The 27,194-nt window shown below is 33.2% G+C and overlaps 2 protein-coding genes across 2 annotated transcripts; both read right to left on the bottom strand.

Moving 5' to 3' along the window:
• Window positions 1-6,981: 6,981 nt before the first annotated feature.
• LOC144546770 (protein S40-1-like) lies at window positions 6,982-7,362 on the bottom strand. Its single transcript, XM_078295319.1, has one exon. It carries the CDS (start codon window positions 7,360-7,362, stop codon window positions 6,982-6,984), a length of 381 nt encoding a protein of 126 aa, XP_078151445.1.
• Window positions 7,363-19,022: 11,660 nt separating this feature from the next.
• LOC144547050 (subtilase family protein) lies at window positions 19,023-25,216 on the bottom strand. The gene is made up of 10 exons (XM_078295659.1): window positions 25,093-25,216; window positions 24,921-25,015; window positions 24,736-24,833; window positions 23,802-23,990; window positions 23,572-23,683; window positions 21,223-21,787; window positions 21,043-21,140; window positions 20,458-20,815; window positions 19,903-20,116; window positions 19,023-19,713 (listed from the first exon to the last, which is right to left on the bottom strand). Exons 1-10 carry the CDS (start codon window positions 25,180-25,182, stop codon window positions 19,184-19,186), a joined length of 2,349 nt encoding a protein of 782 aa, XP_078151785.1. The 5' UTR covers window positions 25,183-25,216; the 3' UTR covers window positions 19,023-19,183.
• Between the last annotated feature and the right edge of the window lie 1,978 nt (window positions 25,217-27,194).

The raw sequence follows: 27,194 nt of genomic DNA, 5'->3' as shown, positions 1-27,194 counted from the left end.
GCGCTTTCTCCCTTCTTTCTGCCTTTGAGGTGGAAGGTAGACTGATGTTGGAGTGAGAAGAGAGAGAGAAAAAACGAATAAATAGGCATCCCTAGTGGACCGCCCGTGGCCCAGGCGGTCAGGACTCTAGCAAATAGTGAAGAAATTGTAATTACTTGAATATAATTTCTTAGTTTGAATGTAATTACTTGAAGTATACTGTTAAGCTTTTAATTATATTGTTGAACCTTAATTGTATTGTTGAACTGTGTTATAATAATGAAATGTAAAGTGCAAACAACATAATACCAACATGAACATAAAATAAAAAAAACGTAATGTCAACATAATACAGCAGTCCCAGAGTCAAAATACTACAGTCAGAAATATATCACAATAAACAAAAACTCTACAATCATCATCTTCGTCTCCTTTCGGATAGAGAGAACCTAGGAGCCGCTACGCCCTTGCCATGCCTGTGCGGCTGCACGCGCCTCTGCGGACTCACATCTCGTAATGCATCCTCTCCCAAATCCTCCTCATCGTCCCCCATATCCTCATCCTCGTCCCCCGTATACATGTGCTGCGTACCTGTCCTGCCTGCCCATGGATCAAATCCAGCAGCTGACTCTGCATTGGCGGGCTGTGTACGCAGCTCCCATGGATCTTGCTCCCAGCTTGCAGAATACGTGGAAGGAGGCGGTGCGCCAAATAATGCAGAGACAAAGCCATCTGCAGTCTGAGATGAACTCCCACCAGCCTCAAAGTCATGCTCCATCTCCACTCCATATCGTGGTCTGTGGGAGCCATACGCCTCTGCATCTGTATCTGCCGGGTCCAGCTCATTTATGCTAAATATGGGATCGGCATTCCAACGAGGTGCTCCATCCTAGATTAAAATAATGTTAGTTTTGCTACATACAAAGAACTCTGCAACAAATAATGGTATAATTGGCGACTGACCGTGCCAAGCTCTACTGCAACTCCGTATTTATTTTTATAAGCATCCCATCCTTGGGTATTCAACACCCAGTCGTGGAACGCCCAACCTGAGTCATCAGCTGCATAATTGGAAGTTAACTGAGTTAGAACGAACAATTCAACGAAAATAAGAATATTGTGTGTGTCGTACTTTTAATATTAACTTGTAATTACCTGCAGGAGCTTGCGGCATCTCATCGCCGTAGACAGGGACTCGTTGATAATCTGGATTTCGCGGTGCAGACTGTATCTCCCGCCAATTGATGTTCTCCCCAGCATCGCGCAGCATGACAACGAGGCGGCCTTCAAAACCGCCTGTCTCCACGATTGGTGCAGTGTGCTCGAGCATCTGGCATCCTATATATCGCCAAGCATCCTTCGCCATGCACGCCAAGCTGTGTCCAACTCCTCTCATAGCGGTCAACAGCTGCACACAACATGATTATGCCTACAGTAAGTAATTAAAATTTGCAATTTAAAATTAAAGTATGTTTCGGTTTTACTTACCGCGCGAGCATTGATCGGACCCCAGGGCATATAATTGCTGGATGAATCCATCAGCCTACGACGTAGGGTCTCGCCATAATGGCTTGTCAGGTAGACTGACGGCATGCCCCATCTCTGGTACCATACGGCATATCTCAGATCCCCGGGACCAGCACCCAACGATGTAGTACATGGCGGGCTCCATAAGTGCTGCTCCGGATGTCGAGCCCAGTTGTACTGCATGACGAAATGCTGGCTCCAGTCGACTTTAGCCTTCGGATCACACCCTAACAACTCCGGTATCATCCTCTGCAGCTCTGGATGGTCTGAGATGCCGCCTATGGGGTTGCCATCGATACGTAAACCCCATAAGGCGCTCACATCACCAAGGGTGACTGTCATCTCCCCGACCGGGAGATGAAATGTATGAGTCTCAGGTCGCCATCTCTCCGCTAAACCCTGCATCAGAGACACATCGATCCTACTCTGCGGCATGGTGGCAAGCTGATACAAGCCGAGGTTCAAGATGTATCGCTGCATTTCTTTATGGGGGACGTACGGAATCTCAGACCTGCGGTGCCTCACCGTAAGCATGACATCGTCCTGTATTTATTATCAATTTGTCAGACTCAAATCGTGCATTTTTTTTAATAACTCAACAGAATGTCATTTTTTAAAGTATAAAATTCACGTACCTCAAGAGATGCCAATGAGACGCGGTGCTTAACATGATGGGTCCATAGAAGAGGACTAAATGTGTCAGGATCATGCACACCATTTGGAAAATCGGCCTGAGACGACGGATCCGCTGCAGTCGGATCCTCAAAACCCCTGCCAGTCGTATCATCATACGACGACGGGCCCTCTCCAGTCGGATCCACCGAGGACGTGCCAGCTCCACTCGGATCCACAGGATCTGCACCCTCTGCAGGCTCAGCTCGTACTCCCCACCGTCTAACTCTAGGCATACTACATTTGCCAAAAAATATTAATCAAAACATACAATTTATATAAATTTTTTTTTAATAAGAAGCATATACAATTCTGGGTTTACTTTTTGGGTGTATATGCAATTTGTTTACATAATTAATTCTGCGTTTACTTTTTTTACATAATTAATAAGAAGCATATACAATTTATGCAATTTTTTTAAACAAAAAAAATGCATATACATGCAATTTACATACAATTCTGGGTTTACTTTTTTTAGATTTATTGAAAATCATATACATGCAAACATACAATTTATATAATTTTTTTTTAATAAGAATTGCATGTATATAATCCAAAAATAATTGTATGTAAATAAATTGCATTTATATGATGTTCATGCATATACAATTAATTTTGTTGCATGCATATGCATTTGCATGTATATACAATTAATTTACACTTTGCATGTAAGTAAATTGCATGCATATGCATTTTTTTTTTTACAAAAATTAATTTTGTTGAAAATAAATAAACTTTACAAAAAAAATGCATATACAATTCTGGGTTTATTTTTTGGGTGTATATGCAATTTGTTTACAAAATTAATTTTGCATGTACATGCATTTTTTTTTTGTAAACAAATGCATGCAATTTACTTACAATAAAAAAAATGAGATATAGATGCAATTTACTTACAATAAAAAAATATATATATCATTTTTAAACAAATATTGATATACTTCAAAATAATTAGTTTTACTTCAAATCTTTTATATTCATATATACATGTTTTTTTATAAACTATCACAAAAATAATTTTCAAAAAATAAATATGCATATTTTTAAATCATAAACCCAAAAAATAAGTTCTTAAGCCGTTCAACCATTTGAACCATAAATTCCAACCCTAAATTGAAGTGTAAACCCTAAATTTGTAAGTAATTCACAATTGACAACCATAAACCCTAAATTTAACTATAAACCCTAAATTTTAAAAAAAAATCACAATTCACAACTACAAACCCTAAATTCAACCATATGTCATTCAAGCAATTTTACCATAAATCATAATCCTAAATTCGAGCAATTGCACCAATTCAAGCAATTCAAGCATCCAATTCAAGCAATCAAGCAATTCAACCATCTAATTCAAGCAATCAAGCAATTCAACCATCTAATTCAAGCAATCAAGTAATTCAATCATCTAATTCAAGCATCCAATCAAACCAATTCGACCAATTCAATCAATTCAACTAATTACTAACATTTCACCCTAAACATCGAATCAAACAAAACCGAATCACATTACATCATTTAATCACATTTAACCGAAACCTAAACCCTAAACCCTAAACCCTAATCGAATCGAAAAAAAGAAAACTCACTTGTTCGATCGAGAGAGAAGCGAATTGAGGCGCGAGGCAGTGACGAGCGTGGTGCGAGGCAGAGAGGGGTCGGCTCAGAACGGCTTCTTTCTTCTTCTTTCTTCTCTTTTTTTCTCTTTTTTCCCTCTTTTTTTCGGCAGAAGCAATGGGGGAGAGAGAGGAGGGGCGGCTCACGGGTGGGGTTATTAGCTGGGCAGTGGGGCGCCAGATGGGGGGGCGCCTCACTTGGCTTATGGGGCGCCAGATGGGGGGGCGCCTTACTGGTGTTGTGGGCCGCCATTTGGGCCGGCGCTTCATGGGCTTTTTTGGGCCGCCCGAAGCCCAGGCGGTCAGGGCATTTTAAAAAAAAAATTGGGAGCAGGGGCATTTTTAAAATTTTGATTTGTTTTAGGGATATTAATAAAAATAGCCGGGAGGGACCAATGGCAGAGATATATACACACAATGATAAAATTAACATATTTTGAAATAATAACAAGGCAAGGAAAGCAAAAGTACAAGGCATCTAGCTAGTTAGATACCTCCAAGGATACCCAAAGCGTTGAAGGATTGTAGTTTATTGTGGGACACCACTTAATTGCCACATATGAAAAGCTTATTAAAAAAATATTACAAGTGGAGCATTAATATCTTGAAATTATACCATTAGTGAGGAGGCTATTGTCATTATCTGAACAATATCTAGATTACGCTGACGCCATGGTGGGGAGAAAAAACTGTCTTTTTTTTTTATTTTGATTGGAAGAAAAAATTGTCAACAGCTAGCATCATGAAACAAATTTGTAGCATCAAAACAAATGATCTCTACTCACGCTGGTGACAGTACCAAATAGATTACGTTTAGAAAAGAAACCCCAGACATCTCCGTTTTAGAAAATTTTGGGACTAATCCAAAATTCCACCTTATAGATCATGATGTATGTACGGATTAATTAATTAGTTCAAATAAAAGTCAGAAACAGATAAATAACATGGTTTTAAATTCGAAATTTGAAATTAACTCAACAATGTCCAAATTCATAATGTGGATATAATTAATTAATGCATTTATGGTTTGGGTAGTTCTTTATTGTTATAATATATATAAGGATAATAAAAAATTTAGAAAGAAGATAAAATTAAGCCCGTGAGCAATTAAAAATTAATTTGTCGATATTTGATAAAATTCCCAGATAGTTCTGATATTGATTTATTAAGTTCGTTAAATTTACTAATTCATTTATTTTATTATTTAAAATTTTCAAAAATAAATTATTCAAACTTAACACGTAAACACGAGCACAGAAGGTAACGCAAAGGGCGAGAATGACATGACATTAAAGTCCCTATCAGGAAAAAGTGCGACACCAAAGCTAACAAGGTAGAACAACCAAAGGGATAACTAGGGTTGATGCAATATGCGCATGCTTTACAAAAATGAGTGTAACTTTTGATCCGTCCGTCGGATCGGACTGAAATTTTAACAGGAACTCCACAATCCAAAACCGGATCTAAAACAATCTATAGATTCGTTTCACCCATTTTCGGGCTCAGATTCGCGATCCAAGCCTTCCTTCATGGGCTTTTGGACCTTTCTTTATAATTTTAGCGTTTTTAGGATCTTTTATGTATCTTTTATGAATTTTCTGTTCTTAGGGTTTGTATTTAAACAGACGTGATGTCTCTTGGCAGAAGTTAGTTTTTATGTATCAGTTTTATCAAAGAATTGAGAATCTGTGTGATCTCAGAACCAAATCTATCTTTCCATTACTTGTTCCAATTTCTTGATCGTTGTACTTTAGTCAAGTTCTGAATAATCATCTCAAAAAATATATATTAGATATTCTCAGTGAGCATTTAAATTATCACCACCAGTTTATTTTGCTATAATTTTCATAACATGTGAATGCAATAAATAAATCAAATTTTTAAGCATTTTGTTATAATTTTTAAGTTAATTTGTTGATGTAATTGCTAAGTTAGGAGAAATTTTAAGTCTTATTTTATAATTTTGGTTATGAGAACTTCAATTTTTGTGCTGCATAAGAAATTAATTGTATAGTTGCTTAGAAAAAAAGTTTTAGAATTGTTAGTTACCCAAAGATCGATAGTTGAATTTCCTCTCACAATTTCGCAGCCTCCGCGAAGGTTTTAAAAAAAATACTACTTTTGCATGTAGTGAGTATATTCTCTTTTCCACTTAAGCGGATGATTTGACGTTAATAATTAGGCTTTCACTCAATTACATATTGTTCTACGAAATTTTATCTAATTTATGTATATTATTTATGAAAAAAACAACAAAGTGAGTTAAGATTTAAACATAAAAATAGGTAACATAAGGAACAGAGAGTATGATGCCATGCATTTCAGGTAGGTATCTCGAAAACAACCACAATAGAAAGGTTCTCTTTTTTTATTGATAAAGATACAATTTTACTTTTGAGTAAAAAATTGAAGATAAAACTACTTAATTATTTAATATCTAAAAAAAAAAAAATTCAAATTTCAAACATATGACCTGTCATACAAAAAACATTATTTTTGTCACTAAATTAAAAGTTGATTTTTGATAAAGATACAATTTTTGGAATTACACGGAGTAGAGAAATAAAATAAATAAATAAATAAAGCACAAACCAAATTAAGATAAATCCTCATTATTCAAACAAAAGACTAACCAAGTTAATACTCCCTAAAAGCCACCTTTTTATTTTTTCTAGGTCTTACACTCTATTTCCCAATCATTACTTGTTTGCCTTTCCTTCTAAGATTATCATGTCATGGAAACCCAATCTTGTTGCCTACAAGAAAGCAAGATAACTACTAATAAAGACTGTCTTCTTCTTTTTATTTTTTTGGAAATATAATTAAGACTTTGTCTATTCTCATACAAAATAACTATTTGTTTACTAGCAAAGCATACCACGAAAGGCGAAAGCTTCATCCCTGTTTACTAATTAAGTTCGATCCGCAGAAAGTATTTTTAATTAGCAACAAGATCTGAAAATCACAGGGATAAAAATGGCAAGAAAGAAAATCTCTATTTCAAATATTTTGAAATCAGACGGTACTCTATTTCCATAGAAAATGGTCTTCGATCAATTCTTTACATTGTCAAATTTAACTTGGGAATTTTCTGGGCTACAAAAGCCACCTTCCAGTGATCAAAAATCATCATTGGCTAATAAAACAATAAAATTATACTCAGAAAATAAATTCTCTAGCTATTAACGAGTTATCCATCAACAAAACCAGTCATCCTCCAAACTGCATTTCGAATGTGCCGAAGCTCACGGCCTCTTAGCGTTCGGCCTTGACCGCTACGGAGTGAAATTGCAATTTCGCCACCATTACTCTTTCGGGACACCATAACATGAGGCGGCACCAACTCGGTGCACTCTTCCTCATAGCCCCACTTTGTACTCTCGCGTGAAAAATGATGATGACTTGATGGACTACATGGTATGGTGATAGGAGACGAAGGAGGGATTTCACTATTATGTTGCACGTCTCGGCTGCGTCGATCAGCGAAGTTCGATATCGTTTCTTCAGAAAAGGAGGATTTTTTAGAGATTTTCTCCGGCCACAAAACTTCAGCTTCAAGGAATTCTTCCATTTTGTGGGAAATGCTAAACTGGGATTAATTGCTTTCTTTGAGTACTATTGAGAAATTAATTGCTTCTGCTATTTGGAAAACAAAAGCTTGGAGTTGGGTCTAATTTATATAGAAGAGAAGAGTGCGCAAAAAGGAAACCAAGGAATAACCATGCTGATGTGGCATGTCCTTGACCAACCACGTATATCAATAAATTGCTTCTATTGGAGAGGTAATACTGATGAGGGAAGTATTCTCCTTCCACACGTATTTTCCTCATATAAGTGGAAATAATTATTTTATATGAAATCAGTTTAGACTTTAGATGGCAACCACGTACGTATATATAATATATTTGGTAAAATAATTTTATAATAAGTTTGAGAATTCCTTCACACAAAACTTTGGGGTCTTGAAATTAACGACGATCTTTTATTCAACTAACAAAGTCATTTTAATTTTAATCACATCTGAATCTAGAAAAAAATGAGGCCAAGAGGAATACTAGTTGTAAGCAAGAAAATTGTCAGTCAGCTTTTTATGAATAAGGCAGTATTAATTCTTGAGTGCGGATTCTATGAGGTAATGTAACATTTGAATTTTAATCCGGACTAATTCAGTTCAAATATGTAATACATAAGATTTCTTTATGATTCGTGCTAATATATATTGAACGGACTTGTTTGAAAACAAAAAAAATTGAGTTATCTCATCAGGTGATATGAATTCGGATTCTTAGTTTTTTATTTTTTTTGCCAATAATTATTTGGGTGTTTAAAGCTAGTCAGAAGGAGAACCGTGTAATGCATGCTCAATAATTAATGGCGACCAATCACAGAGATCCGCATAAACGTTGGGGACTTGGGATTTTAATTAAGATATTTTAAAATAACGACAAGGTTAGAAAAGCGCCTAATAAGGACCCAAGCAAGAAGCTATATATGACAAGGCTTAAAGTGATTCTCAAGAGAAAGCCAAAGCTGAGGTGAACGAATGATTGGGGAACTGTTAGTCCATATGTGTGGGACCCACTTAATTTGTTCTTATATTAGGCTTATCCAAAATTATAAGTTCTAGATCTTATGTGGGTTAGTTGTTGTACATTGTCTGTATAACTATAATGTGTATTGTTGACTGGTGCACTTTGTAAAGCTGAGACCCTGTGGTTGGGATGCAAACGGTCGGATAAAATCCAACCGTATCCGGATCCGTATCCAAAAATTTGATATGGATATGGATATGATTTTGATTTTTAATTATATGTATCCGAATAGTAGATATATACTATATAGTTTAATATATATTATGAAAATATTTATATATATATATATCTACGGATATCTAATATCTGATCAGTATTCGAAAAACAAAAGCGGATACGGATATGGTTTTACCATGCACTATCCGATCCATTTGCATCTCTACCCTGAGGCGTGCGTATGTACGGTGCCTATTCGGGATAGTGCACGAGACCAGTATTATTTGTGCTTTGAGATTCGTGCAAAACGCATGCTACTAATTTTTGTTTTAATCCGTCCATGATGAGATAAAAATAAAGATTACACATTACTGCAAACAAATGAAATATTGATAAGAACTAGAGACCACATAATTAGTTCCAACTTCCAAGATGGACATTGCTCGATTCTAGTCTAGCTAAATTCAAACCCAACACTACAAGTGTACTTTTCAGTTTTGAAACTGAATTTTAAAAACAAAAATATGAATCCGTGTCACGGACCAATTCATGTTATGCATAGTACCATAGCCTTACCCTTATTATATTATTACATATATAAAATATATTTAAAACTTGAAACCTCAAATTAACAGTGATCGGCCCCTGATCTGGGCCATGCATTGATTCAGCAGTCGACCATCTGTTTGACAATAAAGTTAGAACTCATGCTCCATAAATCCAAGTTCCCTTTTGCGCTTCTCACAATTGGGCCCATTGGGCTGGGCCAGATTAAATTTCTTCAAGGCTTAATAATTAACAGGGGGATTTAGATGTAATTATACATGCAATCAAGGCCTCTTGTAGAGAGATGGCGAGCAAGATTTGCAAGATAGCTGCTTCACATCCTGCTGCTGTAGTTTTTTTCACTTACTATCGTCAAGATTTACAAGTATTCAAATGGGTAGCAGCAATTGAGCAATTGGTTAGGAAAAAAATGTCCTAAATCTCTAGTTATACAAAGATCGAAAGTTTCAAAAAAGTTTCAAAAAAATTGGTTTTTAAAAAGTTGTATCTATTTTTGAAAAAAAATAAAAACTTTAAGTTATTTAATGATTGTTATTCAAAACTAATTCTCAAAACATATTCAACTTTTTAGAAATTAAATATACTAGAAGGATCACAATATTTTATGTATTATCTAGAATTGACTTTTGAACTGCAATCAATAACTCACATTCAAAGCATTTTTTTTTTCAATAATACATAAAGAAATATATTAATTTTTCTTATAGCCATAAAAAATCCAGTCTAAAAAATGTTAATCCGGATTATTTGTTGTAGTCTTTCTAATAAATCAAATTATATTGTATTTCATCTATTTTAAAAAAAATATATTAAACATTTCTAATATTTCGACACAAAAAATAAATAAATTAAAAAAAATATGTTTTGTAAAAAAAAAAAAAAAAAAAAAAACACAAAACAGGTTATTTAGTCACCGGACCAATTTTTAGATCCGGTGATTAAATAACCAGAAATAGGGTTTTGGTCCAGTTATTTAGTCGCTGAAAAGGGCAGATTTTGAATTCTTACGAAAAGTTGGGTAGATTTTGTAATTTTATAATATTTTTAGGTATTCATAAAAATTTCGGAACATAGCTTGTACCATGACTAAGGCCCTGACAGAAAATATAATTAAGAAGAGTTATCGGATATATAAGAAAAAAAAGGTATGAAATAAATATAGGAAATGAGTACTTCACAGAAAATTGTCCACTGATTTTGACCAAATTTAAATATTGCAGACATTAGGGAAAAAAAAAAACGCTGAGAAAAAAATTGAAAAATTGTAAAAGTTTTATGAAAAGGCAAAATGTAGTTAACACAAAAAACACATCAAATTGGTGGTAGAGGTGTCAATATACTGGGTGTGAGCATTTTTTAAGATTTTATTGATCCGTGTAGTTGATTTTATTGGTGTGGTGTGAGCATTTTTTTTATCTGCGTAATTGTTGTGTGAGACTTTTTTTCACTCTCACACTGCATTATTTGATGCGGCGGAGTCTTTTTTTTTTGCAATTTCATCTATCCCTTCTCTTTCTAGTAGAAAACATTTTTTTTTTGTAATTGAATAAAATATCTTAAATCACAGTGACAAGCCTAAAAAATTTGTTCATAAATAAAACAATTTATAAGAATTTCATACTTCGCCTTTTCCGAAAGTTTGGATGATCAGAAGGGTAATATAATGCAAAAGATGTATAGATTAAATAATAATCTCATTCAAAAATTTCAAATATATAATTTATCCAAATATTTGTTTATTAGATTATGACTCATTATGACAGAATATAAAATCAGAATAATTTTACATGTGTATTGAACATTCTTTATTTTACCATACTGATAGAAATAAATTTGAGTTGTGTAAAATCAGAATGTGATAGTTTAAAAACCTCAAAAGGCAACAACGTGGCGGAGCCATATTCGTTCCTCTAGTGGTTGATGGTTGATTTAGCTGAGAAATTTTGTTTGAACAATGCAAAATAGAGAGTAAATGCAATTTTGGCTTTATGCATCACACCGCCTATAGAATTAAGGCATGTAGTTGGTGTGCTGCATGAAGTCGAAACTACTCTGTTAAAAAATATACGCAATAGACGCAACTTAAGAAGGACAGCGAGGCTAGTCGGTAGATTCGGTTAATTGCTCAGCCCACTGTTAGTTTATTAATTATTCTTCAAAGCTTATCCGTAATGCTAATTTGAGATTTTCTGTGGGCTGAGTTCGTGTAGTCTACATAATGGACTATGAGATCATGTTGGCTGAGCAAAGCTGTAGAATGATCAGGTGGACTTAAAAGCACCATCAACTGTACCAAATAATAGAATTTCAAGATATATTGATCCAAATAAATTTGATGTATCACATGAACAGTACCTGGTGAAAGGTAAATTAATGAACTGGTGAACGTCAACATCACTGTTTTCAGTTTCAAACTTTTAATTAATAAAATTTGAGACTTGACACTCAGGATGTCAATAAAAAATGAATAATTATATGAAACCCCTACTTTCATTCCCTCATTATCTTCCTATCTCTTAAACAGATTTTAATTTCTATAAACTAATTTAATTAACTAGTTTAATTAAATTTATTCAAAACACTATGATCTCCCAAGTTTAATTAAATTCATAGGTGTGAATACTTGGAAGATAATAAATTAATACTTGCAATTTGTAAACTAAGTTATTAATACTTGCATGTCTAATTTGATATGACTATATAAGGAGACCACTCAAACTACATGGGGAGAAGAACCATATATGTTTTTAGAGGTGGATTTTTTTTCTTCAATGTTGTCCACATTTCTCATGATCTATGAGAAATTTTGCGAATCTAAAACAACAAACGTATTCTACGCAATTTTATATTTTAAATGAGATTCATGATGGCATACTTTCAGACTCATCGCCACACAAGTATTTATACCTCACCACACAAGTATTTATATCTATACTTGTAAATATTTATTTCCAATGGTGGACCCCACATCTCCGCATCAACCTTTCTCAATCGTCCATGCGTCAACCTTTCTTTAACAAAAATAGTTGACCACATAAGTATAAATACTTCGGTGCATAGGTATAAATATTTGTAATATTTGATATTAATACTTTAAAATATCAGCAGTGTTAAGCAATTGTTTATCAATATTATTCGATCATATTATTGTGTACTGATTATTTTTTCTTCATTGTTTTAACTCTTCTCTTAATAGCATAAAGTTTGGTTTTTATAAATACTGTAGAATTTAAAAGAGAAGGATGAAGGGTGGTATTTTTGGGCAAACATTACATGTCACTGGTCAGTTCAAACTTGAAATTTCAAACTATCAATGTCCTTGGATCAGGTAAGATGGATCGAAATTTTAATTAGGATGAAGGGTTTTGCATAGACTTAGTTGTTTCATTATAATTATTTATTTTATCTAGAGTCTAGGATGCACTTGAGTACTTATAACAATCAACTAAGAAAGATTCAAATTGATTTTTTTTAATAAAATTGTTAAATCAATCAATTATGCCTAAATTTGCTTAGTAAACCAATGATGGAAAAATTATTCTTGCGCAGTCTATTTGCTTAATTAGTCTGTACATTGGAAAATTTCTTGGGTCTTACCAATGACAAGTTAAAATATCACCATGTGCTTTTTCGAGCGTAGAGAAAGAAAATATCCATACATTCCTTTGTTTAACAAAAATGAAATTATTTGTTTCTATGTCCATCAATTTTCTGATTTTATATTTAACCATTATTATTAATGAAACTAAAAAAATGTATGAACTTAAGTACACAATAAAGATTCATGAGCTTAACTTAAAAAAAAAAAATCAATCGGCTTCCAATAACAAATTCTACAATTGACCTATATCTAATTAGTAATCAGCAAGCTAAACGTTTATATTATTAGTTTTTATTTTTCGAGTTCGTTTTGGTAGGAAAAAAAATAAAAATATATGTTTTAGAAATTAAATGCCCACCAAATCAGACACTTTCTGACATTTTATTATGATTGAAGTTAGGAACTAAAAGTCATAATTATCTTGCTCCAACAAATTATATATAATGTATTACATTGTGTGAAATGTTAAGGGAATTAATTTAAAAATATCATCAATGTTAATTACAATAATTTGATTAGAAACTAAAAATTACAACTATGTCCTCCACAGTGATCTCTTTAATTAAAATGAGAAATATAAATAGAATGCTACAGTTACCACGCTTTTATTCGTGTGCAACGTACCAGAATACCAGATACACATTCTTATGTAAACTATTTTGAATTGATTACTAGTGTATTTATCAGAACTTGTAAATTTTAAATTTCCTATCAAAACATTAAAAATATTCTATTCCTTCATCAAACTAGAATATTTTACAGTTTTGATGGAAAAATAAAATATTATTTTACATGTTGATGGGGACTTAAAATTTTAAGGGGTACATTAGCAATTAACCATTTTTTTTATCTTTTAATTGTTTAATAGCTCCTTTGCATCCATATTTATTAATTAGGGGGCTGAAAATTCAAAGAATTGTATTTTAAAAATGAATACCGTGTACAAAAGAATACTAACTCTGATGGGTTATAATATATTACTTTCATTTTGGGACATTTTAATTAGGAAAATTTGCTGATTGTACAAATGATTATCCCAGAAACACACGCTTATCGCCATTGACACATGCAGTCAGACGTAAATAAAAAAAAAAAAATTAAAAAAATTGATTTGTTATTTTTGGTAGGAGATTTTAGATTTCCATAAGACCAACTTCTTTAAAGAATGTAGCAGACAAAAAGCCAAAAATAAAAATAAATAGAGAATTAACTTGCTACTACATAATTTAAAATTGAACTACTAATCGAATAAAGGAACTTCAATTTCATTGTTAATATGTTACAAACTACTTATTTGATTGAATTGCATTTTTATAACAAACCCACCAAAATAAATATATGAGAAATATTTCTGAAAGAAAAAAAAAAAAAAAACTCTTTCAAATATTACATTTTGCTCGGAGGAGGATTTTCAAAATAATCCTTCTACACTTATAGCTTCAAAAAGAACTCCGCACCAAAAAAATATATATTGAAAAATTGTACATATATAGCTGTAAATCAACAAAAACCATGCGTTGGCCTTAAAAAATACGAGCATCCCCAATTCCCCATCCTTTCAAATTAACAAAATCATGCGTTGATCTTCCAAAAATGGCTCACTAATTAACAAAAGGACTAAAAAAGAAGCAACTCAAAATTTGACCAAACCATTCCACAAAATATCTACCTTCATTAAATCATCGGCAAGCGAATTGGAGGTATTCCCCTTCCATCAACCATCCTCTCATTAGTTGCATATATCCTCTTATTAGTTGCATATTGCGTTTGCGCTTGCACCAAAAATGCCATGTTCTTTCTCTCTCTACGCTCCATAATAATATGTGGAGGTACAAAAATTCTACTGCTTATCACACTTCCAGTATCATTATTTCTACGAAAGGCTATACCATCGACGGCACGATCTCTACCGGGTATGTTGATCGGGGAAGAACTTTGAACTCTACGCTGAATTTGTTCTGTTTCACGCCGATTTGGTTCGTTGTTCAAACAGTTCATGAACTCTTCATCATCAAAAAAACCATTTGTTTCCTCTGGAAATAGTATATCTCTTTCTTCAAATTCCTCTTCCATTTGAAGCCTTTTTATTTGGATTTGAATGGGATCGATGTTCTTTTATCTTCTTTAATTTGGTTGAGGTTAAGGAATTAAGGGATTGAAGAGGAGGGGTTTATATTTTTTAGTCTTTATTATGTGGGACCTTTACCCATTCTTGCAAGGTTAATCTCTTAATTCAATATTTAGTATTTAATTTAATGAGTGATTATAAAATGATTTGGAGGATAAGGTAAAACAATAAATTGACCCGGCTTGCAACCTTGCACTCATTTATTTACTAAGATTAATTATTCCTTGATAAGCCTTATGGATATCATGGTGGTGATTAGTTGGTGATGATGCTTATAATAAATAATATTCATAATAAAGAGTAGAACTAGGCTGTTCTAAAGTTCATTAAGCTCTTTGGTGAACTCAAGTCTAAAACCCATCAAATCGGCTTCAAATGACGAATCCGAACCATTGAAACCCGCCTATTTTACGAGTGATGCGTCTACATGTGAAAATTTTAAACATTCGAATTAATTTAGTATAAAGTCAAGCAGTAAAAATTAGAAGGTTAATAAATTAATTTTAATGCATTCATTTTTTGAACATTTTTTGACCGCTTGACTTTATACTAAATTAATTCGAATGTTTAAAATTTTCACATGTAGATGCATCACTCGTAAGGTAGGTGGGTTTCAAAGGTTCAAATTTGTTATTTAAAACTGATTTGACGAATTTTAGACTTGAGTTTACCAAAGAGCTTGGTGAACTTAAGAACACCCTAGTTCTACTCCATAATAAATATAATAATAAGAGTAACAATAATAATAATAACAATAATAAAGAGTGAGGTTATGGTGATATGCATGTTATGGATCCGCCTGTTCTACGGATCCATATATTTATTTGCAAAGTTTAAACAGTTATACATGATCTCTATATAAAAATATACTTGGAGGCCAAACTCTATATTTTTAGAATTGTTTGCTATTTTTTTAAATAAATAGAAAATCACTTGATTTAAAAAATTTAGAACATCCGAAAGTAATGATTGTTGAAAATATGATGATGATGATGATGATGATGATGATGATGAACACATTGTAAACTAAAATTAAAATAAGTGACATACATACTTTTTGGAGATAAAATCGGTTGTCAGATAATAGTGACACAAAAATATATTAGTCTTCGGATAATACTGACTCATCATTATTATTTTCTTTTCTTTTTAAGGAGGAGGCAGACACAAGCTGTAGTCACAAAAGCCATAGAATTATAGAAGCAGCAAAGACATATAATAAAAGAAAAAGAAATTGGTATACGCTTCAATTAATATAAACACTGCTTTAATTGATATATTGTTTGTAATTATTCAAAATGAAGAAAAAAATCGATATCCTGGTTGACCGAAACTGCTACCATTTTCGAGTGTTATTTTTACGGAAATTATTTTTCAAAATTTCAAAACATGACAATAAGATAATTGCGTGTTAAATAACGCGTTGAAGTTTTCTAAGAAATAAAACTTACCATGTGATATATTAATTATTGCAATCTAGGCTACCAATGGTTTCTACTTTCTAGCTCCAATTAATTTTAATAAACAATTATGTAGGCCACAAATTTTTAAGTCGAGAAACGTGTTCTCCACGTGAAGGCAAATATTGCGGCACTTATTATGTAGTCATCCGTATAGCACATTTATCTCGTTTAAATCTAGTTAAGCCGGACAGTACATGGTGAGGCAATTGGGGGTGATTTGATAGGCATCGGATTAAATTCAGTCTAATATTATATCAGAGACACTTGATATGTATTAAGATTTACGTTAATCCAGTGTGTACAAATCTTAATAAAAATTAAACACTCTGATTAATCAGATAAAATTTAATCCAATGCCTATCAAACCATCCTCACTTCTATGGCGAGAGTTAGACCCAGACCTATAATGCCAACATATGATATCTTAAAAGTGCGTCTATTCAGTTTGGTGGCAATTCTAGCAAACTTTATTTTTTTTCTCCAAAATTGTTATAAATAAATTAAGCAGATATATTTGCATAATATTTAACATATCATTTTAATTTACAACAAAAGAAGAACATGTGCTTGTTCATCAAAATATTTTGAGGTCACTTGTCGGAGTTGATGTTTATATAACTTGAAATAAAAGGTCTTATTGGTTTCAAATATAAATTGAAGTAGCAACCCATTATAAATGCCTTCCGCTAATTTGTTTGCGTAATATGTGAACAGACAAAACTTTAAGTGATTTTACAACTATAAATGTTTCAAACATATTAAAATTTTAAACAGACATACATGAATACACTGAATGTATTTTAGAAAACAATTATGCATAATGTTAGTTGTATATGTTTGTTTGAGCACAGATAACTTCATAATCTAACAATCATAAAATATGGACAAAGAAGAACTGTAAATGCATTTTAGAATACCCAATTGGAAGTTATTTATTTATTTTTGTTGAAAGAAGTGGCAATACCACCAATTTCTATTCACATTTAAACCAATTAATCTAAAATTACTACTGAATATATTACCCCAAGTACTAAACCAAGAGTAAGAATCCTTGTACCAAGCCTGTTTACCCGCTAAAGAATTAATGTACCCAAGTTATCCCCACTTGTGCCACAACAAAATTTAGCACAACAATAAGCGCGCAAACAAATTACAATTTATCTTTAAAACATCAAACAAAGCATCCCCATAATCTAGAAGACTAAAAAACCAGCAGAAAACCTGAAGTGCTCATAATTTCATTAGTTGGATCAATATTAGCCCCCAAATTATACCCATTTGGGCCTCCCAACTGGAATTTATAAGCATCAAGTTATGCAACTTATGAAGACCATTCATCTTCCGTAGAACATCAATTGCTTTAGAAGTTGCACATAAATGCAATTTCAATTAAATAGCATTCCCTCTGGGAAACATGGCATGCCAGGTCATGCAATACATGGACTCTTTGTCACCATATTTGAACTTTTGAATAAACGACCTGGCTATAAACCCATTGAAATAAGCTTTTCCGACATACTCCAGTTTTTTTTTTTTTTTTTTTTCTTTTTTGGGGACGAATACACCCCTGCGCTACCCAAATATGAACCAAAACCTCACAGGCTTGATTTATGAACTAAACTCACAGGTTCGAAATTTTAGCTTTTGAAATATCATTTGTTGCCCCCTAATTAAGACTTCCATTGTGAACCTTTTAATTTTGACAATTTTTTGATTTTTTTTTTTTTTTTGGGAATAAATGGTCCCACCACACCACTTAATCCTATTTACAGAAAAAACTGTTTATTACAACCATTGCAATCAGACTTCAAACAATATCAAGGACCATACTAACCAATATCAGAATATATAATCTAATAAATACACCTGAATCTCAGTATCAATCTGGTATTTATCAAGTATAGAATCTGTATTCCTCGACAGAATCTCAGCCAACCCTTCCATCCTCACAGATCAATATACATCACTCAAACTGGATCCGAACCAATAAAAAAACCTCCACATAGCATGCAAAATTACATACAAACCCTCTAAAAAGAACAAATGACAAAATCTTCATCAGCTACCCAGCCATCAACTACCTTTCTAGTCTTTTCTTTGTTTAAGCCTAATCTAAGATACAAAGAATATAGTGAATAAGTGATCTAAAATGCAATATTTAATCAACACTAGGGGCGGACGCAGAATTTTTGTCAGGGCGGGACAATAATCGGATGCAAATAGCTTATCGGGTACAATTCAACATAACAAAAAAAATACCAATCAATATAATAAAAATCCTAAATTACTTGAAAAAAATTAACAATTCAACATTTATAGGGAATTTGAAATCAACATTTTGGTTCAACTTGGCAGCCTCTGCCTTTGAATTCAAAAAAAATAAAAAATAAAAATATTTTGGTTCAACTAATTTTCGATATTTGGGATCCGCTAATTTGTTTCGCTCCGAGTTTATATGGGCTCCGTTCTGTCTATTAAAATTCCAAAATGGGCTACATGGGGGCAATTTGAATTCCAGAGAGGAGCAGAGGTCCAAAAAGCATATTTTTAGCACTATTTTTGAAAATCCAGCAGGGGGCAGCTGACCCCCCTGTGCTACAGTAGATCCGCCCCTGATCAACACAACTATGTATGACAAGAATACCAATTATTTTTCATTCTTGTCATTGATATTTTTGTATTATGAGCTAGCATTCCATGGAAAGTAAAAACATAGCAAATTAATTGCATCCCAAAAATCTCGAATCTCATTCCAAAATACAAAAAGAAAACAACTCAATTCTTTTGAATTTACCAGGATCCATCTTTTGACAACCCAAGTTATTACTATGTTTCTTTTTTGTTTCTCGTTACATCTTGAATTATTGAAGAATCAATATACAAAATTACCCAAATGAGACCACTATAGGGCTCCGAACAAAATGCACCCCGTCCCTCCACGTAAATGACCCTGTAACATAAGTACCATTCCCTCTCATGACACTTCCTCTATCTCTGAGAACAATCTTGAAGCTCTTCTTATCTCCAACATCCTTAAATTTTAATTCTCTTGGCGAAATTTGAACTGAAACTCCATTGGGACTAACTATCGATACCTGATATCGGGCGCTTCCATTGGCCATATTGGTCACTGTTCTGACAACAGAAACAGTACCATTGAGTCCATATACAGCAATAGAAGGGTAGTTCAATGAATACGGTTGTGGCGGGTTCTTAGGACAAGGATAATAGAAATCCATTTGAACGCCGGCACTTGCGCACATGAAGAGAAGGTAATCTTGGTAGGAGGCTTCATACACTAGACCCGGATCGGCGGCATGGATGGGCCTTATATGGCCTGATCCATAATCAAAGGGGCCCCCTATCGTTCCATCTCCGTTCATGAATGGACCTCCTTGAGCATTGTTTATTGTAGCTGTAATTTGATGAGCATATATTGTTTAAATTAGAAAAAAAGAAGGTACTAGTAACACTCAAATTAAGTCGACTTAAAATTCGTATATTGCTAGAATAGAAACTGATGGCAACAAAAATTTTGTAATGGAAATTTGGAAAAAAATAAAAATAAAGGAGAATTTGCACATTTCAGAAAGAATGAATGTACCTGTTGTCATCATTGCAGATCTAATTGCAGATGAACTCCAATGCGGGTACATTGATTTCAAAAGCACAGCTGTTGCTGACACGTGGGGACACGACATTGATGTTCCAGACATGATGTTGTATTTTACTCTTCTTTTATCACTGTCGAGTTTTGTAGGCGACGATGATTCACTCCAGGCAGCAAGTATGTTCAAGCCTGGTCCTGTTATATCTGGCTGCAAAAAAAAAATGTTTTACAATCAAGTCAAAACCTTTTTTTTTTTGGATAAAACAATGAGGCAAGCTCAAAAACAATTATGTGAAAACTGTTCTTTTCATAGTTTGTCTGATAATTTCAGAAAAACAATTTTACTATTTATATTATTTGCCTTGTTTCCCTATTTTTCTGTGAAAACTGTTCTTTACATTTTATTTTTTCTTTGTTTCGATTTCTTTTTCCTTTATCCATGATGATAGCTTTTGCCATGTGGTTTTGTCTTATCTAGAATAAAGGGCAAATTAGCAAAATAAATAGTAAACACATCAACTCGAAAAAAAAAAAACACAAAATTATTACCTTCAGAATATTAGGCTCAAGAACATTTGGCCCTCGGGATGAGAATTGAGCCATAGAAGGGGATGGCCTCACATTGACAACTGTTCTTGCTCGGCCCAAGCCAGCCGTCGGATTGCCACTCGAGTTGATATAAGTTAAGATCTTAATGGCATCACTTGCTGACACCCCTGCTCCTGGTAGTACATGTGCATCAACTGGTACCTCATCTCCGTTGGCTGGGGGGTTTGCCAAAATTATGGCAGCCCCACCGGCTCTTTTAACTTCTTGTCCCTTTTCAACACGTAGGCCGGCACCTCTGAAGCATACCACTATCTTGCCCTTTGCCTTATCTGGAGATAGAGAATTTGGTAGGCATTGCCTACAACAAAATTTAACAGTTCATGTCAGGAATATACTAAATGCTTTGCATTCCCCTTTAAAGTCAATATTATATATGGTTCCTATTTTGAGATACTTTCAATTCTGATTTTGCATGGGAGCTTCTATAGAATATTTCCGCATGCTAAAGGTTGAGAGCATGGGAAATAGAAATACATGAGAATTTTAGCATTAATTAAATATTACTTATAAAACTCAATTTTTTACCCTGTAAGATTAGCTTGTGTTCCAGCAATAGCAGCGTCTCCAGCATAAACCAGAGGATAGTCTTTCCCTTTTAGTTGGTACGGTGTTACAGTTTGTCCCTGAAATTCAGTAAATTACACTAGGCAAAAAAAAACTATAGTTTCTTCCTTTCGGTTGTTAAAGAGTTAAAGTAAAATTTACCGTGAGAATCATGCCATTGCCAAACCTGATCTCTGCAGTAAACACTCGATCAATACTACTTGCCCCAACTGTAATCATCCATGGCGCGAGGTTTGATACAGTACCAGGTTTCGGACCAGAATTACCAGCACTACATACCACTACTATCTCTCTTTTCGCTGCATGCAATGCACCCACTACAATTCCATCCTTTGAAAAATTTTCCGGGTTCCCTACAGATCCAATTGATATGCTTAATACGTCGACCCCATCACCAATAGCATCATCTATAGCCGCTAGCATGTCGGCTTCAAAGCACGTGTTTTCTATGTTGGGGTTTGGGCCAGGTATTGGCCAACACACTTTGTACACTGCCAGTCGTGCAAGAGGTGCTCCGCCTGAAACTGTACCGGATGCAAAGCCACCCAAGGCAGACACATTGAGGATTGTGCGACCAGCGACAGTTGAAGATGTGTGGGTCCCATGGCCGTCATGGTCCCGTGGTGATCGGTATGCATAGGATGTGTTGAGGGATCCATAGTAGGCCTCGTATGACTTGAGGTAGTACCTAGCTCCAATGATCTTCCTACAATGGGAAGTAGCTGAAGAAATTGTTCAAGTTTACACAAACCCATAAAGAAATAGTACACAATTTAGGCTGTACTAGCAAAAAAAAAAAAAATTATAGTAGGATAAATGAATTGGGAGACTATCTTCCTCTGCTTTCTCTTTCTTCTTCTTATTTATTTTCACAATTTTTTTCTTACATTCACTACTTTACTGAATACTGGTTCAGCTGTTCTGAACCTTAATAAACTTTATCTTTACATTATTTTTGTACTATTTTTTAAACTTTAATCAAATGGAAAGGTAAGGGATTGACCCTTAATTTTACTAAACTAAAATAAAATAAAATAAGTGAATTTAGTGTATAATTTAGATACTGCAAGTTCTTGTTGATGTGGTTCATCATTGATAAAATTAAACTAATAAATAGCGCGCTTGTTTGTTCTGTATTGGGCTAGTATCTAACAAACGCTTAAAATATAAAGCCCAACAATCTAAGCTTGCAAATAGTTGGGTCTTAAAAGATGAAAAAGAACTAAAAGGATTCCACAAAACATCCCAAACAAGAACCTTGGAGAAAGAAAATCCTTAACAAATTGAAAATGTTGAAAAGGTTGCCATGATGGCATGGTCCAGCGCAAGACCGATCAATCAACATCCAACCAGTCCAAATTGGACGGCTTAGATACGACGTGACCGTTTAATGGAAACGAAGGGTTCATATTTATGTGTGAATCTCTAAATTACCTCTGTGCAGAAGTCGGTCCGCCGCCTCTCCACGAGTAATTTTTTCTAATAGATATCACAAGTACATCTTAACCTTTTATTTCTGATCGAATGGCCAAAGGTCAATCTCATTAAAAACCCCGTACATATATATTTGGTCGTCCTATTTAATTTATTGATCTTGACTATTATCCGATGAGAAATCAACGGTTAATTACGAATCTACGTTTGATATGTATGGTTCATCAAGAAACGGTTTTCTTAGAAACCTTTACTAAAGACAAAAAGAGACTACACCGCTACAGGATCAAACAGACAAGGCATGGCATGGTGGGACTAAGCCTAAGGAGAAGGTCACGAGACCTTGTAATAGAACTTGTCTCTGCACCATAAAATAAGGCTTTGCACGGCTCCTTTTTTTGTCCTCTCTTATGCTCTCCTATAGTAGCTTGTACTCGAGCATGTATTGTTGTGGAAGAGGTGGGTCCCGGTTTCAGAAAGGGACCAACGTTAACAGAGAATGCATAAGCATTTTGAAACTTGAGAGGTTTTTGCATATATGGGCAAGGAGGTGTGGACAATATCGGCCTTTAATTTCCTGCCATTTATGTTACCTTCATTGTCATTTTTTTTTATCCATGTAAGACTTGTACAATGTCTTCAACAGAGCCATTTGCATATTATCTGCATGCTGAGTATAATTATAAAGTAATTTGTTATTTTTTATTTTATTCTGAAATGGCATCACAGATCAAGTCCAGTTCTGAGCTTCGGCTGGAAATTTTCAGCAAGTATGAACAAATAGAGGAGTGTATATTTTCAGACCAGCAAATTAAAACTGTAACAAATTTAGATAATTAATTATGTATGTGAAACAAAACATCCTTGAATCCACCATTTACATTAGAGTATTTAAATTATTATTATTTGTGTTAGATAAAGAAGGACGTTAAACCTTCAAACTTTAAATATTTATAAAAAATCTTCCAGCAAAATTTCAAATTGCAATTTTTTACAAAAGTGACATTTGTTTAACTTTTGATTGTCTTTAAATAATTGTTTGTTTTTAAAAATTACCTATTACATGATGAAGACTTGAAAGAATGTTCTTCTTGACAAATTCCTCTCCATCTCGCCGGCACAGGGCCGAGACCTTCATCGCCGAAGCTCTTGGATTCAGGCCAGATACCTGTGTTTATTAGAGCAAACATCAATTTTGTTAATTAAATCAGTCTAATAGAAGAAAATAACTCCTCTTGTGAAAGCAATGTAAGAAATTAATAATTGAGAGATGGAAGTATGTGCACCAGAATCCAACATTCCGACTATGACATCCTTGCCATGGTTGGTTTTTGAAGGTAGCCAATCGCTCTCTTCAAATCCAAAGCCTCTCTCTTTTATCCCCTCATAGCCTGCTATGAACTCCCATGACCTGGTTGTGTGTGGGGCCCAGTACCTCCCTTCACTTGGATAGGCCGAAATTACTTCCTCTCTAGCTACAATTTAATTATGACATTAATTGTAAATGTAATTATATATTGTATTAATTGACGACCACTATAAAAGATGTCATTATCTTGTAGTAACAATTTTTGTCAAGTAGTATTTTGTGTTGTGAGACATTTCAACGTGAATGTTTACACACGGTTTTTTTTTTATGTAACTTCTTCTTCTTTTTTGTAAACGGAAAAAATAACAACTAGTTTTATGATATTTTTACATTAATAATTTCAAATGTTATAAGACATATTTATTCGCCAAAAAAATTTGAAGCTAGTACGATTCAAAATAAAGAGGTGAACAAAAAAAAATCAACGCGCTATCACCCAAAAATGTACATTTGTAATTATTATTATACATAGCACAATTGTAATTATTATTTGGATTTATTCAATTGAATTGATCAACAAGATATGATGGTGATGTTGTGTTCAATGCATGAATACTCCCTTACAAAATCTTTGAACAAAATCTATTCTTGAAATTTCTCCAAAAGAATCCCAACTAATGGCGATGCAATTTTGAAAGAAGATCATATTACCAAATATTTATTCCTCGTGCCTCTCAGTCCATATTTTCCAATATTATTTCTCATAATCATATTTGTAAATATCTGTCAAAAAAATAGTAAGAGATAGACCACTAATTTGAGATTTATATATCCAGTTACAAAGGAAGAAATACCAACTATTTGAACTATTCTCAAATGACTCAACAAAATTATGTTAATTAGCTGTTCACCTGAAAGGATATCAGCTTCTTCATCAGACAACAAAGCAGCAAATCCATTTATGCTGTTCTTATAGCTATACAACATAGATTGTCTCGCCTCTTCTTCACTAAAAAACATTTGCCAAAAGTTCATTATAATTAATAATTTTAAATAAAGATTAAGCATAAAAACAAAAAGTTAGTTGGTTGTGTACCTATTTTTAACTGAAAATAAAAGGGCATGGTGGTTCTCTTGAATTTCTTCGGCTGCGTAACTTCCACCATGTTCGCCTAGGTACACGACATAAACCTTTAACAATACCAAGACATTCTATCAAGAATATATTTTATCAGAGAATAATGGAACCAAAATACTGAATTACTAACCTTGTGACTTTGTTTAGAATAACATGAGAAGGAGAAGAAAGCAAAGAGGAATAACAAAGGAAGATGAAAGTAGGAGATAAAAGGCGTCATTCAAAAAAATTAGATAAAGAGTAGTGTGCACACAAGTCCAAGTTTGTTTGCTTGGTTTCTCTATATACCACAGCAAAATTGAGCCGTTGTGGGGCCTACAAGATGTGGATATATATGAACCAATTAGATTGTATTCTTGTTTTGAAAGGTTTTCCATTTTTAAGAGCGTTGTTGTTGTTTTGTTTTTTTGGGAAAACTTGGTAGTGATTTAAGAGCGTTGTTAATTTATACATTCATGCTTTATTTTTACTTCAAAGAAATTAGTTTTACGTCCGCATTCTTATGTGTAATAAAAAATATTTATACTTAATTTTTAAATTGTTTATATCTGAATTAACAAGTGCTTATATGTAATATCAAAGTGTTCCCCTTACATTGCTTTTTATTTTCTAAAATCTAAGTTAAAGTTAAATACTTTTTTTAATAAATTTATATATATAACTATGGTATTGATCTCAGTACAATGAGATCAAGTTCGCACCAACAGCGATATGAAGACTTTGAGTCTCACTAATAAATAAAAAATAAAATAAAATATGTCATGCTAGTATCTTACCCATATATGTTAGAAGTTAGAATCGTTCAAATAATATTGGAGTATTCGTTAAGAAGTTTTAGTAAGTTCGAAATTCAAAATCCGCACAAAAACCGATATCAAGACTTTGACTCTCATCTAAATACTTTAAATTGTTTAAAAAGAAATTAAGTTCTGTTACCAATATATGTTACAACTTAGAATCGTTCACTTGTCGATCATTGTTGTTACTTGGTATCGAATACAATGAGGATTCTTTGATCTTACCTTAAGGATTAATTAATGAATTTTATTTTATAAAGTGTTAAACTTTTTAATTTTATTAGCAAATATTGTTGTGAGACTCAGATATATATAAAGTATTTTCTTGTACTCTCTTTCTCATTTCCTCCTTAAAAGGTTAAGACAAATACCCTCATTTCATATTTTTGGCTATATGATCTTGTATGCCCTTTTTTTTCTTACCATCTTTTTAAGAAAAAAAAAAAAAAACGAACCATTGTTTTAGGAAAAAAATCATAATTTCCAGGTCAGCTGCGCAACAAAATTGACATTTGTTTTTAAACCTTGATTTCGTCAAATACTCAAATTGCATCTGGGGCCCACCTAATGATTTCCCTTTTTTACTCATTTGAATCAATCTCAATTGAACTGAAATAAAAAAAAATTGGTTGCGCATGCAGCAAATAGCTGTGAACCTGATTATTCTGGATTTTTTTTTTTTTTCCAAAATAGTGATTTTTGCATATTTTTTCTTAAAACATGATCAGCCTTGTATGTTCATTTTTTCTCTCCCCTTTTCTTTTCTTCTTCTTTTCTTCACAAATATAATTATGTTAATGTTGATAATTATAATTCTAGAATTTAAAAATTCAATTATTTTACAAACTATTTTGTGGGCTCATAGTTTCCCTTTCCTCTCTTTTCCTCTTCTTTTCTTCTACAATTTTACAACTTTGGTAATTAATACGAGGGGAGGGAAAAAAGGGTAAAAGAGAGTATAAATTTGTGTTTCATCAGGACGTTTTGTTAATAAATTTTCGAGTAAGATTATTTTAGAAACTTGACAGTGACTGTCAAGTGGTAAGATATTTTGTTTGATGTTTCAAAAATGTAGTATTTCATAAAATATCCCACTAATAAATACTTATAAATGTAAGGAATTAATCCAAACCAATACTTGATTTTTTTTAAAATAATTTCCAAACTAATAAATTGTAAACTGTATCCGAGAAATTGTGAAATTTCAAAGAAATTAGTTTTCCAAAAGTAGCGCAGGTACTAAATCATGGGTGGATATTGTCCAACTATTTTTTTTTTAGATTAACTGAATTAGTCTTTAATTTTTTTCGTATTGAAGATCGCAATTTTTAACTCGAAAGGGAGATCCTTTTTTTTATATTGAAATTTAAAATGCTAGACGTTCAACTTCGATCAACAACAAAAAAAATTAGAATGCACATCCCCAACTCCCCCC

This window comes from Carex rostrata, chromosome 30 (assembly GCF_964058835.1).
Source record: "Carex rostrata chromosome 30, lpCarRost1.2, whole genome shotgun sequence".
In the NCBI taxonomy this organism is placed as follows: Eukaryota; Viridiplantae; Streptophyta; class Magnoliopsida; order Poales; family Cyperaceae; genus Carex; species Carex rostrata.
The sequence above is the reverse complement of the archived record's forward strand: the minus strand, read 5'-3'. Positions and strand labels throughout refer to the sequence as shown.